Consider the following 14,284-nt stretch of genomic DNA (forward strand, 5'->3'; position numbering starts at 1 on the left):
AAACAATAATGAATAAGTTTTTTAAAAAGGGGGACTGCTTACCTGAATAACTAACTGGTGTAGTATTGTAGGAGGGTGTCTGTGTGTAAGATACAGCAGCTGTGGCCACTGCTGCAGTAGGCTGGGCAGTCGGTTGCACTGTCGTTACCACTGGATACACTGTAAAGCTGGTGGTAACCGGGATTGGAGTGGGTGCAGGCTTTATTGCAGTAACTTGCCTCGACTGTTGTGTTTGTGTGTATGGTGTTCCAGACTGGCTGAAACTGGTTTTAGGAGCTACTAAAAAACAAAAAAAGGCAAAGTGTTATCTGACTTGATTGTACCTAGACATACTGGAGAAATTCCAACCCCACCTTTGACATTAATGCATCTGACAAGACAGCTTAAATTATAATTTCTCGCACACACGCGCACACACAGGCAAAATACTGGAGAAGCTGAAATAAACACAAAACTTTCTGGAAATACTCAGATCAGGCAGCATCTGTGGGGAGAATCAGAGTTAACATTTCAGGTCAATGACCTTTCTCTCCACAGATGCTGCTTGACCTACTGAATATTTCCAGTTTTATTGTGCTTTTTTATACAAATAATACACATACAGATACACACACACCTAAAAGAAAATAGTCTTCCAAATATTCTACCATCAAATGTAAACCAGAATATGCAAATACTGTTCACACTTATTCCAATTAAGGGGCAATTTAGTGTGGCCAATCCACCTATCCTGCACATCTTTGGGTTGTAGGGGTGACAGTGACCCGTGGTCGGGATCGAACCCGGGTCCTCAATGCCGTAGGCAGCAGTGCTAACCACTGCGCCACCCACTCACTTTCACTAGTACGTGTTTTCCACATCCTAAGAAGAAATTCTATTGCAGATTTCCCATGGCATCAGTGCTGTCTCTGGTCTCGTATGATGTGCAGCTGTTTGGCTGACCTATCCCTTTTAAGACCAGAGATCTAAATAGGCAATACCATGCAAGTAGTTGCTTGGAAACAAGGGAACAGGACTCGAATCCTGTAGTTTGTTCCACTACTCAAATTAGTCATCTAATAATCTAATTCAACTGTTTTTGATCCACATCATTAGATATCCTTGCCGAATAAAAATCCAGCAACCTGTTTCAGAAATCCCCATTATCATAGCACCCACAGCCTTCTGAAGGAAAGGGAGTTCCAGATCTCCAAGACTGAGGAAAGGTACATCTCACTTCACTTCTAAGAGCCCCCATTTTATTATGGCCCCTTGTTCTGGATTTGCCTGCCAGTAAAATACTTTCCCTATAAAATCCCTTCAGCATTTTAACAAGCAAGTCAGATCAGCACCCTTAACCTTCTAATTTCAAAAGGAATACTATCCAAATTTATGTAACCGGCCTCCTAATTCATTCCTTTAAGTCCAGCTAACATTTAGGTGAACCTGCACTATAATCTCACCAAAGACACCTGCACAGTACAGAGGTAACATGGCTTTTAGTCGTCTGTGCACATGGACAATCCCGTTGCTCCTCATTACTCACTATAAAGGAAATGTTCTGATTTGCACTTTCGATTATAAAATGGATTCATACTTGACAACTACAAAGAAGTTCAAGATGCAGGTCAGATTAGATTTTTAAAATGTTTTGTATCTTAAATAATTTTCAACTCTGAAGCATGAGAAGTCCATAAATCGTCCATAAGATTGCCCATTTAAGTCAGAGAAGATGCTGTTTTAAACGATTGGGAGATTATACCTTCCGCTAAATATATATGTGCCCTCTTTAAAGGTTGTAATATCTAATCACGATCATTTGCTATTACTTTTGATTGTTTTCTGCTTCTGCAGCCTTTTAGCATTTCTTCAGAATTTCTTTTGGCAGGGATTTTCACAACACACAAAATTCAGAAAAATTAAGGCCCAACAAAATCTTCTATTTTGTTTCTCTCCATCAAGTCACAGCTCTTGTTGAGGCAAAGTTCCACAGTAACCCGCATCTCATTTAAGAGGCCACTCTTCATGCGTGCAGCAGTGAGAAAGTGACTATCACTAGAAAGTGATAGTCACAGGCTCTGATTGTGTCCAAGCCCTATCTTGTCCTCGTCCAATGGTTATATTGAACACCTTTCACGAGGAATCACAGGAAAATGATCCGTACAGGAATCTTGGCTTTCTCTCTGGTCTGGGAGAAATGAGGTCATTTTAGAGTCTCTATCATCAGCCTGCTGAGATCAACTAACTCAGCACAGGCCAAGACTGGACGTGGAATCTTTCCAAGCTGTGTGGCTCAGCTGCTCCCTGATTTAGCCAGCTAAGCAAACGCGAAGCCAAGTTCCGTCCTATTAGTCAACCTTCAGTGTAAACATAAATCCAGAAAACATTTCACTCACTTGTCTGGTAGTAAGAATCTGTAGCTGTGAGCTGAGGTTGAGCAGCAGTGGAGACAGGTTGCTGATAGTACTGTTTATCGTAACTTGGTGCTGTTGAACGTGCATAACTGTAATTGTCCTACATTCCAGACAAGGAAAATACATGAAAGACTGCAACACAAAACTGCTGGAATATTACACATAAAGCTACCCTCCACCAAAAAATAGTATCCTACGAGTCATCAGGAGCTGTTGCCTTCTTGAGGATACCATTAACACTCTGCACTAATTTCAACATGTCCGGTATGCTCAATAAGCGTACGGCACATGCACATATATTCAATCAGTAACCCACTGTTGACAGGGTTATGCGCTATGGCTCTCTCAGTAGGATTGACAACTTATAGCACAACTCTAACCTGTGGAGCTGTGGTATAATCATGCTGGGGAGGGGGAATTCCATATCCCTTTAACTTTTTTGACATAAAGTAAAGCAACAGTGTGAGCAGACCACATATCTGATTTTTGCAGTTTAGGATTTTTATACTGCATATGAACCAAACCAACACGACACAGTGTTATCGCTAAGTGTAATGGCATCTTTGAAAATTTTGTTAACTTCTACTTGAACTGTGGAGGACCACCTAGTTTAATTAAAGATGCTGTCTTTCCAAACTTGACGAAGAAGGGAGGATTTCGAGCTTAATAATAGAAGGATGAAAAAATGATGATTACAGATCTGTTATTGAGCAATGGGAGAGCCTGAATTAAAATCATCACACAACACTCGGGTTTTGGGTTGAGAGAGATGTTTCCTGTAGCATTACACTGAATTTACAAGTGAAAACACTGACTAGCTGGTGAAATAGGTTCATTTGAAATATAAAAATACTAGACATGTCTATGGCCACAAAAATAGCACCTGAAAGATTTTTTAAAAATCAGACAAGTACAAGATGCACACTTGCCAGACATGGCTTTTATACCATTCATGACCTGGACCAGCACAGTCAACTCTCAGCTTTATTGCTGATTACTTAGATGATCAGGGTCACCACTGATATTATAAAACCACAGACTGCAAAAGCCAGCTGTGTACCTTTTATCCACTTTATAAACATATACTCCATTAAAAAAATAAAAATACTTTTGCAAATGAATAATTCTTGTAATTCTTAAATGTTAATTGCTACAAACTTTATACTAATGCTTTTAAATTTTTAAAACTGCATTAAAAGGAGATACGCGTTGTGAGTTGACAGTTTAGCGGCTATCTACCTTACATACAAAGTTAATTAAGCTTTCTCCACAAGCACCTTAGATGAACCATAGATCAAGTCTGTCATCCAACCCCACTCTGTCTTGTCCGAATTTCCTCCTTGTGCGTAGTACTGCTGCAGAAAGAAACTTTGTGATTCATTATGGCAAGATCAATGCCAATATATATATATATATATATATATAAATGTATAGATATCAATACACACACATGTAGTTTAGTAAAACTTGTGATGTAGAAGTTTGTAAAAAAAAAATTGTGCTATACACAAAACTCTAGTGTGGCTACACTTATATAAAAGTTGTGCATCCAAATAATTGAACACTGACAAATTAAGACAGAATGAATACTTGCTCAGACTAATTAATTTGTGATTGTAGTTTACCCGGCAACAATCTAACATCTGATTTAGTATGGAGCAGCAAGTTTGAGCAGATTGTAAATCAACTTGCACTTTTTTTAAAAAAAAAAACCATTTTAATTTAACAGAGCCTCCAAACCTTCAGTTGAAATACATCAAGATTTAAAGGCCTTGCTGTACATAAACGTTTACACCTCAACCTAAGAATTTGATAACCTATGTAACATCAACTAATCACAAAAGATAATATATTGAGAGATGATACAACATAACTCAAACTAAAGACATTTAACTTACTAAAACAAGTCACCTTAAACCATACCCAATAGCCCTGCAGTACTACTGTGATATTCAAATTAAATAATCAAATGAAAACTTGAAGAATAGGTTTTATTTCCCCTCTTCCTTCATTCAACAAGCATCCTGTTACAGTTTCATTTTACCACTTAGGTGGACGATCACGGAATTAAAATGATTGCAACAATATAATTTTTCCAAGCTTGGATATGGAATCAGACTGTGTGTATGTATACTGTCACGGCAGTAATATTTCTAAACCCTTCTTTTCAAGTGAGCTACTCTAATGTACAAATGGAATCTTTCAATCCATACTAAAACATCTCATTAAGATTAGTTTAACTTTAAATAACATTGAATTCTTCAGTTTATCATGGTGAGATATTAGTGCTGGGAATGGAACTCTTCAGAGGTTAAGGAACCAGTGGCAACATGAAGGAGTTCCCAAAACGTCTCATTCCTACAATGTATCATTGTGACGTTTCCCTTTTCCAGTAACAATCCTGTGGCAGTGGGAATATCAATTGCTGCTGAATTACAGAGGAGATTGATATTGCATTTAACCTAGGACTTTGAACTCCCAAAAAACCAGAATGCTGAACAAACTCAGAAATAGTTTATAGACAGATTGTGATCCAAATAAACTAGTTATACAGGAACAAAAATTTGATTTGGTGGAATTCCTCATCAATGCTGGAGTACGGTCTCAAAGGATAGAGAGTTTAATAATAGGTATGCTTCTAAAAATTAATGCCACTAAAAACCTATACAATTTAGTATTTACAAATTAAAAGGTGTAAATACCAGTCCCCTCTCATTCCCACCCCATCAATGAGGTGTATGCACCTCAGACATAAACAAACACTCACCCTGAGCTCCCCAATAGGTCAATGCATGATGTGGTGCTGCACAGAGTTGGAGCCATGCCTCCCCCTTACTGACTGAAAAGCCCAACACTCAATCGTTCAGAGACACACCAAGAATGGCGGCTTGTATGAGGTAACAGAGGACTGTTGCCATCTGTGGAACTGTACTCAGGCATTGATCACCATTTTTCGTTGTGGAAAAGGGGGTGGGGAGGAAAGAAAGACCAAAACCTTTAACAATAAAACTGGACCAAACATTTACGCCGATATGGAATTATTGGTTGATGTTGAATTTGATACAAGTGAATGCACAATGGAGAGGAATGAGAGCTGCTGCCTTTTTAAAATGCACTTGATTAGCTTTCGTGTAACCTTTCCCAATTAATTTCACAAAATTTACATCCACCAGTATTTACAAATCTAACCTGGAGAAGGTTCAGCAGATGAAATACCTTGATGTCTACAGTCAGTTTCCCCAAAGGAAGTGGGTGCGGACACTCAGAATTACCTTCATTTTAAAAGGCAGAGACCCTTCTGAACCAGATGTGTTCTCAAATTGGCTCTAGCCCACAATCTTCTATTAAATGTACACCAGATTACAAAGACTGGAAAAGTTTGAGGTTTGATTGATTGACATCTGTAATAATTTCTGCGCTTCAGCATGATGTTTCTCCCCATAGATTTTTAGAATTTCTGAAAAGCATCCATAACTATATTAAGATGTATATTGAATTTCAAATCAAGTATATCAGGATAACGTTTTGACGGTATAAGCTGCAAATTTCACTGTGGAATGAAATATGAAAAGTGAGGCTTCCGCTTCCACATAATTGCCCCTATTTTTGCTAATTGAAAGTAATAGCCAGAAAAGCGACACACAGAATAGTGCATAGGTTTTAGCTGAACTTGGCAAGTTTAATCTGGTGCCACACAATAATTTCAAACAATTTTGAATTAACTCCATAGCACACATTATTGGACATTGGACAAATAGTTCCTGAAATTCCTGCATCACCCCCAGAGTCCTAAATTATAAAAAACACAAAACATTTTAAACTCATTCAGCATTTACATTCAATATTTCTGCATTAAATTCAACATTTTTGAACAGCCAATGCTTTTGTCTTTTCCCCTTAATTGCCCCCAAGCACATTCAGCATTAAACAAAAACCATTGGTGTTTTTGAAACCTATAAAATAAAAGTTTAGTACAAGGTATTACTTACCTGGTTATTGAGAAATTGAAACCGAGCAGACTGCCTTCCAAAACAAAAAAGGGAAGCACATAATCTAAGGACGCAACGTTCTAGCACTAAGGCATTTTTTTCTTAGGAAGAAATAATTTCAGTTTTACACAAGGCAGTACTGGCTCTAATCCACAGAAATGTCAAAATCAATATGCAACCCATGTAGCCCATTACATTTAAGTCTAAGATATTTGGGGAAATTACATTTTCCTTTCAGAGTAAAAGTCAGCCAATATAATTCCACAGATTTCAACTGCATGAGTGCAACTGCTGCTAAGGGCTTCCCAACCTGTTCTCAGTTTTACCAATGTTCTGATCAATAAATGCCCTGTTGCTCCAAATTGCTAGAATTTTGATCTGCTTAATTTCATGATACTCAGTTAAAGAACCCATACCAGAACTTATTAGAGCAATACTTTGATTTGAAAGTTAGATTCTGGAATGAAGGTTATTTTAATAACCTTCTGAAATGTAGCAACCATTTATGGGTACAAACAGTTTTTATTTGCATATTCCAAATTACTTCTGTGGCTATCGTACAAGTTTGACTTGTGGTGTTGCCCAATGTAGAATCAGAAACTATATGAATTCAACAGTTACAATCAACATTAGGTACGAAGCACTTTTTTCAAAAACTAGATTGCCAAATTGTTCATTATAAGAAACGCAAAAATAGAACAACATGAAGACAGTTTGCCACCAAGTGCAGAGCTCAATACACAAACATACATTGTGAAAGCAATGCATATTTGCCACATTTTGACAACATGAAGGGACAACATAAAATCTGAATGCTGGAAGATTTAAATTCATTGAGCAGTTTGAGGCATGCCATGCCTCAAAGACAATTATTCAGATGAAACAAGCCAACAAAAGGCTTGCAGAGTCATTAATTGAGATGACTAGACAGATAAATTCCAGAACAGGAACAAGTCATTCAACCCCTTGATCATCAGCAATCTGTACCTCAACTCCAGTCTGCTGTTTTTTTCCTCCATGTAACCCATACAAAACGAATACTTACCGACATCAGTTTTGAAATTTCCTATTGACCCAAGAGCTACAGCTTCCTGGGGGAGATAAGTCCAGATTTAAGTACTCTTTTGTGAGACAAACTGCTTTTGGATTTTAATCTCAACTGACCTAGCTCTAATTTTGTGATGTCTTTATGTGAAAATGCAACTTAGGCGAAATTTCCATGAGTGCAGTAACATTGTGAATAACCATCTTCCCAAAGGCAAGTACCCACTAACACTTACAATTGTCAGACGTAGATGTCAGAATCAAAAAACAAGACATTCACTTTTAATTTGTACTCAGGCTCCATTATTTCATTTAGAAGATCCACCAATTCATCATTAGCATTTATTTATGCAGAAAAGATTTGTAGCTATTTTAGTGGACATAAAAAAGCAACAGCATTACTTCAAATTCTTTGAAATGGTCAAGTTAAAATCAGATTTCACTGGGGCAAATGGTGAAATGGATAAGCATTTCCAATTACAGAGCATCAAACAGAACATAATTTATGTACCCACCTCCTATACAAAGGACTCCCTCATGATGCCCCACAAGTAAAACTGCTGTTGTTACTCTGGAGCAGGAAATGCTATATAGGTTACCTGGTAGTTTTGTGTTGTGGCCGGTGTTTGCTGTGGTGTTGTTTCTGGTTGCCTCAGTCCATAGTTGTAGTCTGTCACAGAATGCACGGTTGGATAGCTTCCATATGCTGCTGAGGTCACTGGTCTCACTGCTTGCGTGGCAGGTACAGGAGCATATGCTGCAGTGACCGTATGGGCTGTTGGTGGAGCTTGTTGTACGGTATAACTGGCTGGCGTGGATGGATGTGAATATGCAATGCCAGTGGCGGGCTGTGCACTGAAGAGAACAAATCAGCATAAACCTATTAGTCTAAAAAAGAAAATATTTGGCAACTAAAAACTGAAATAACTGAGAAAGAACTTTTAAGAGCACAATTCAGCAATTTTACCTTTCGGGCAAGATTATCCTAACTGGAACCTGCAGCCACATGGCTCACAAATTCTGATAATCCAGCAGATTGGAGTTCTACTGGGCATTCGTTCTTACTCACTCATTTGCCCTGCTTCAGTTTTGTGATTCTGTAAGTTTGGAAAAAACAGTTCTTTGCACTGCTATTTTACTGGTGGCTAAATGTTCAATAGCTTGAGGTGTAGGGAAATTAATGAAATATTACATGCAGTCCATTTGGACAAATCTTAATTTACGGTATACTCCATTGATTCACCCGCCATAAAATATATTATTTCATATTTTATCCATGTTGAACTGCATTTCCAATATATTTGCCCACTCTCCGAATCAAGTTATTTTGTCCTGCAATGTTTGGTCAGTGGCAAAATTCTCACCTGAGTGAGAAGTTGTGGGTTCAAGATATAACATATCTTTGACATTTTAGTGGAGTGCCAATGAAATGCTGCCATATACAATGCTGGCTGTGACGGACTGGGAAACATGTTATCGCGGATGACACCAAGGTTAATGGAATGGCAGATAGTGCTGAGGATTGTCAGAGGATACAGCAGGACATAGATAGGTTGGAGACTTGGGCAGAGAAGTGGCAAATGGAGTTTAACCGGACAAATGTGAGATAATGCATTTCGGTGCTTCTAACACAGAGGGGAAATATACAGTAAATGGCAAAACTCTTCGGAATATAGAAAGTCAGAGACCTCTGAGTACAGGACCACAGATCTTTGAAAGTGGCAACACAAGAGGACAAGGTAGTCAAGAAAGCATATGGAATGCTTGCCGTCATTGGATGGGGCATCAAGTATAAAAACTGGCAAATCACGCTACATTTGTATAGAACCTTGGTAGGGCTGCACTTGGAATATTACGCACAATTCTGGTTGCCACACTACCAGAAGGATGAGGAGGCTTTGGAGAGGAAGCAGAGGATGTTGCCTGGTCTGGAGGGTGTCAGCAATCCAGAGACTGAATAGACTTGGACTGCTTTCATTGGAATGACAGAGGTTGAGGGGTGACCTGATCGAGGTCTGCAAGATTATAAGGGGCATGTATAGAGTGGATGGGCAGGCACTCTTTCCCAGAGTGGAGGGGTCAGTCACTAGGGGGCATAGGTTTAAGGCCCGTGGGGCAATGTGTAGAGGAGATGAGCGAGGCAGGTTTTTTTCTTTTTTACTTTTTTTTTTAAACACAGAGGGTAGCGAGTGCCTGGAATGCGCTGCCAGGGGAGGTTGTGAAAGCAGATACATTAATGGCATTCAAAAGGCATCTCGACAAATACATGGATAGGATGGGTATGGAGGGATATTAGGAAGTGCTGAGTGCTTTGGCCAGGGGTGGTATCATGACTTGGAGAGCCGAAGGGCCTGTTCTTGTGCTGTATTGTTCTTTGTTCTCTTCTTTGTATTACTGAAAGGAAGGACAGCAGACAGGCAATGGCAGGTATTCAAGGAACAAATAGGTGAACTAAAAGTTGTTTATTCCTATTTGGTAGAAGAGTAGAAAGGAAACTGTGGCCAAACCATGGCTTAGAAAGGAAATTAGAGATAGTATTAGATTCAAAGTAGAGGCAGACAAATTAGCAAGAAAAAGCAATATACCTGAGGATTGGAAACAGTTTAAAATTCAGCAAAGGCAGGCCAAGAGATTGATTAAGAAAGGGAAAATACAATTTGAAAGTAAACTAGTGGGAAATATAAAAACTGACAGTAAAATTTTCTATAGGTTTATAAAGAGAAAAAGGTGAATAAAAACTGAAGTCAGAAATGGGGGAATTCATAACAGGGAACAAAGAAATTGATGAGGAACAAAATTCATACTTTGCTTCGGTCTTTACAAAGGAAGACATGAATAATATACCGGAAGTTCTGAGAAGCACAAGTTTTAGTGAGGAGCTGAAGGAAATTAGTATTCGCAAAGAAATGGTTTTGAGAATATTATTGGGATTCAAGGCAGACAAATTCAGGGCCTGATAATCTTCATCCCAGAGTACTTAAGGGAATGACCCTAGAAATAATAGATCCAGTGGTGGTAATTTTCCAAAATTCTTTGGACTCTGGAATGGTTCCTACAGATTGGAGTTTTTTTTTTAAATTCGTTCTTGGAATGTGGGCGTCGCTGGCTGGGCCAGCATTTGTTGCCCATCCCTAATTGCCATTGAACTGAATGTCATGCTAGGTCATTTCGGAAGGGGGAAGTTAAGAATCAACTGCATCGCTATGTGGGTCTGGAGTCACATGTCGGCCCAAACCGGCTAAGGACAGCAGATTTCTTTCCCTGAAGGACATTAGTAAATCGGATGGGTTTTTACAACAATCGACAATAGTTTCATGGTCATCATTAGAGTTTTAATTCCAGGTTCTTATTGGATTCAAATTTCCATATCTGTCATGGTGAGATTTGAATCCGGGTTCACAGAGCATTACCCTGGATCTCCAGATTCCTAGTCCAGTGACCACTATGCCACCACCTCCCCGTTGGTAGCGAATGTAACCCTGCTATTCAAAAAGGGAGGTAGAGAGAAAACAGGTAACTACAGGACAGCACAGTGGTTTGCACTGTGACTTCACAGCGCCAGGGTCCCAGGTTCGATATAGCTCTTGGGGCTAAAGGGATCAAGGCATGTGGGGGGTGGGGGGGATATCAGGGTATTGAACTTGATGATCAGCCAAGATCAGAATGAATGGAGGAGCAAGCTCGAGTGGCCAAATGGCCTCCTCCTGCTTCTATTTTCTCTGTTTCTACAAGGCCTTGTCCTATGGATAAGACATTAAACAGATTTTACCCGCCCACTCAAGTGGATGAAGGAGATTCCAATGCACTATTTGAAGAAAATTAGAGAATTATCCTGGTGTCCTCATCAACATTCTTCTCTCAACGAAGACTAAAAACTGCACAAAGTGGCTGCCCTGTTGACTGAGATAAATCAATGACTAGATTTCATAACCAATTAATTAGATGAGAAACACTTTGGGAAAACAGAGTGCCCATGAATGCTAATTTATTTTTCAAACAGTACTAAATTTCCCTGTAATCTTTTAGAGGTATTCAAAATCATGCAGGATTTTGATAGAACAAGAAGTAAAACAGTTTCTAGTGACATAAGGGTCAGTAACCAGATTACACAGATTGAAGGTAACTGACAAAGTAAGTCTTTTAAAAAATATATTTAGAGTACCTAACTGTTTTTTCCAAACGAAGGGGCAATTTAGTATGGCCAATCCACCCATGCTGCGCATCTTTGGGCTGTGGGGGTGAGGTCCACGCAATCATGGGCAAAACTCCACATGGACAGTGGCCCAGGGTCGGGATCGAACCCGGGTCCTCGACGCCGTGAGGCAGCAGTGCTAGCCACTGCCGCCCCAACAAAGGAACTCGAGTGAGATGAGGGGAATTTACAAATAAAAGTTAATTCAAGTTATGAATGCATTGCATGATAAGGCGACAGAAGTCAATTCAATAGTAGCCTTCCAAGAATTGGATAAATACTGGAAGGGGAAAAATCTGTGGGGCAATACGATCACACTTTGAGCCTAAACAAACACATTGGGTTGAGTTGCCTCCTGTAATAGCATTCTATGATTCTAAAAATGGAAAAAACTGAAAGCACAGATCAGTCAGCCCCTGAAGTGAACAAATTCATATGAGGAACATTAACTCTTCTCTCTTCACTGATGCTGACTGCCTAATATATTTCACATCGGTGACACTTGTTACACTCAAGTAATAAATTAAGTTCAATTTGAATTGGAAAAGGCCCAGAGGTTCTACGTTACCAGTATTAATTTGTCAACGGTTCCGAGAATCAGTTTGTTTCAAATACCTATCCAATTCCCTTGTGAAAGTTATTGTTGAATGTGGATTCACCACTCTTTTAAGGCACTGGAATCATATTTTTTGCTAACAGAAATCAAACCCCACAAATGTCATCACCACATTCATCAATAAAGGTCAATAGATGGCCTGGTGTGAGATGAAAGCCTCATCCTGCCAAGTATTGTGAAAATGATCCAAATTGATAGCATGACAGAGTTCAGTAAAACAGCTAAAAATTGTGCAGATTATTTGAGCAGCTTTACCGTATGATATTATTCAAAGGTTTATTTATTTTATTAAAATAATTTTTCCAATTAAGGGGCAATTTAGCATGGCACATCCACCTACCCTGCACATCTTTGGGTTATGGGGGTGAGACTCACGCAGACACAGGAGAATGTGCAAACGCCACATGGACAGTGACCCGAGGCCGGGATTGAACCTGGGTCCTCGGTGCTGTGAGGTAGCGCCACCATGCCGCCCTAGGTTTCTTTCTAAACTATCTTCAAAGTTGTTGTTCTGTATGAAATCTTGCAGTCAATCTGCATGCAGCAAACACCAACAAACAGCAATGCGTTAATGATCAGATAATCCATTTTATTTATTAGTGCTGTATATTGAGGAATAACGATTGCCCAGGACAAAAAAATAGGAATCCCTGCTCTTCTTCGAAACAGTGCTGAGGGAGGCTGTAGCAGGATTAATAATCCAAAGAACCAGGGTAATGATCTAATCGCCCGGGTTTGATCCCATCACGGCAGATGGTGGAATTTAAACGCAATTAAAAATATCTGGAATTAAAAGTCTAATGATGACCATGAAACCATTGTTAATTGTCAAAAAACCTCATCTGCTTCACTAATATTCTTTAGGGAAGGAAATCTGCCATCCTTACCTGGTCTGGCCTACATATAACTCCAGATCCACAGCAACGTGGTTGATTCTTAAATGCCCCAGCAAACCACTCAGTCATTATGAAAACACAAAAAAGGAATTAAACCGATGGACCACGCGGCATCGACAATGGCAAACCCAGCCCTGTCGAGTTGTCTCACAGCCTGGAATTGTCATACTCACAGAATCATATCTTTAGATAACGTCCCAGACACCACTATCACCATTCCTAGTTATGTCCTGTCTCACCAGCAGGGCAGACCCAGCAGAGGTGGCAGCACAGTGATATACAGTCAGGAGGGAGTTTCCCTGGGAGTCCTAAACATCAACTCGGCATACCATGAAGTCTCATGGCTTTAGGTTAAACATGGGGAAGGAAATTTCCTGCTGATTATCAAATCCCGTCTGTCCACTACTAGCTGATGAATCAGTACTCCTCCATGTTGAACACCTCTTGGAGGCAAGGGCGCAAAATGTACTCAGGGTGAGGGACTCCAATGTCCAGCACCAAGAGTGGCTCAGTGGTACCACCACAGACCGGGTTGGCCGTATCATAGAATTTATAGTGCAGAAGGAGACCATTTGGCCCATCGGGTCTGCACCAGCCCTTGGAAAGAGCACCCTACCCAAGCCCACACCTCCATCCTACCCCCGTAACCCAGTAATCCTACCTCACCTTTCTGGACACCAAGGGCAATTTAGCATGGCCAATCCATCTAACCTGCACATCTTCAGACTGTGGGAGGAAACCCATGCAGACACGGGGAGGACGTGCAGACTCTGCACAGACAGTGACCCAAGCCGAGAATCGAATTTGGGACCCCGGAGCTGTAAAGCAACTGTGCTAACCACTGTGCTATCTTGCTGCCCAATAGACAGACACAGGAGAATGTGCAAACTCCACATGGACAGTGACCCGAGGCCAGGATTGAACCCGGGTCCTCGGTGCTGTGAGGTAGCAACGATAACCACTGCGCCACCATGCCGCCCTAGGTTTCTTTCTAAACTATCTTCAAAGCTGTTGTTCTGCACGAAATGTCTCCTAAAGGACTTAGCTGCTGGACTGGAACTGCAGCAGGTGATGAGGGAACCAAGGGGGAGAAGCATACTTGACCTCATCCTCACCAATCTGCCTGCTGCAGATGCATCTGTCCATGACAGCAT

At 40.1% G+C, this 14,284-nt stretch overlaps 1 protein-coding gene across 5 annotated transcripts in view; it reads right to left on the reverse strand.

Annotated features, from left to right (window-relative positions):
• The window catches only part of LOC140395188 (zinc finger RNA-binding protein-like), a 75,817-nt gene that overhangs the window by 38,738 nt on the left and 22,795 nt on the right, over nt 1–14,284 (reverse strand). Inside the window, exons 3-6 of one of the 5 annotated variants that reach the window (XM_072482706.1) lie at nt 8,026–8,281; nt 3,671–3,745; nt 2,376–2,493; nt 43–279 (exon numbers count right to left, since the gene is read on the reverse strand). In XM_072482706.1, the coding sequence (XP_072338807.1) occupies nt 43–279; nt 2,376–2,493; nt 3,671–3,745; nt 8,026–8,281 (686 nt within the window). Of the gene's footprint in view, nt 1–42; nt 280–2,375; nt 2,494–3,670; nt 3,749–8,025; nt 8,282–14,284 lie in introns of all 5 variants that reach the window. The other 4 variants (XM_072482707.1, XM_072482710.1, XM_072482709.1 and 1 more) reach the window with 4 other exon arrangements.

The sequence above is a fragment of the Scyliorhinus torazame genome, chromosome 18, assembly GCF_047496885.1.
Source record: "Scyliorhinus torazame isolate Kashiwa2021f chromosome 18, sScyTor2.1, whole genome shotgun sequence".
NCBI classification, from domain to species: Eukaryota; Metazoa; Chordata; class Chondrichthyes; order Carcharhiniformes; family Scyliorhinidae; genus Scyliorhinus; species Scyliorhinus torazame.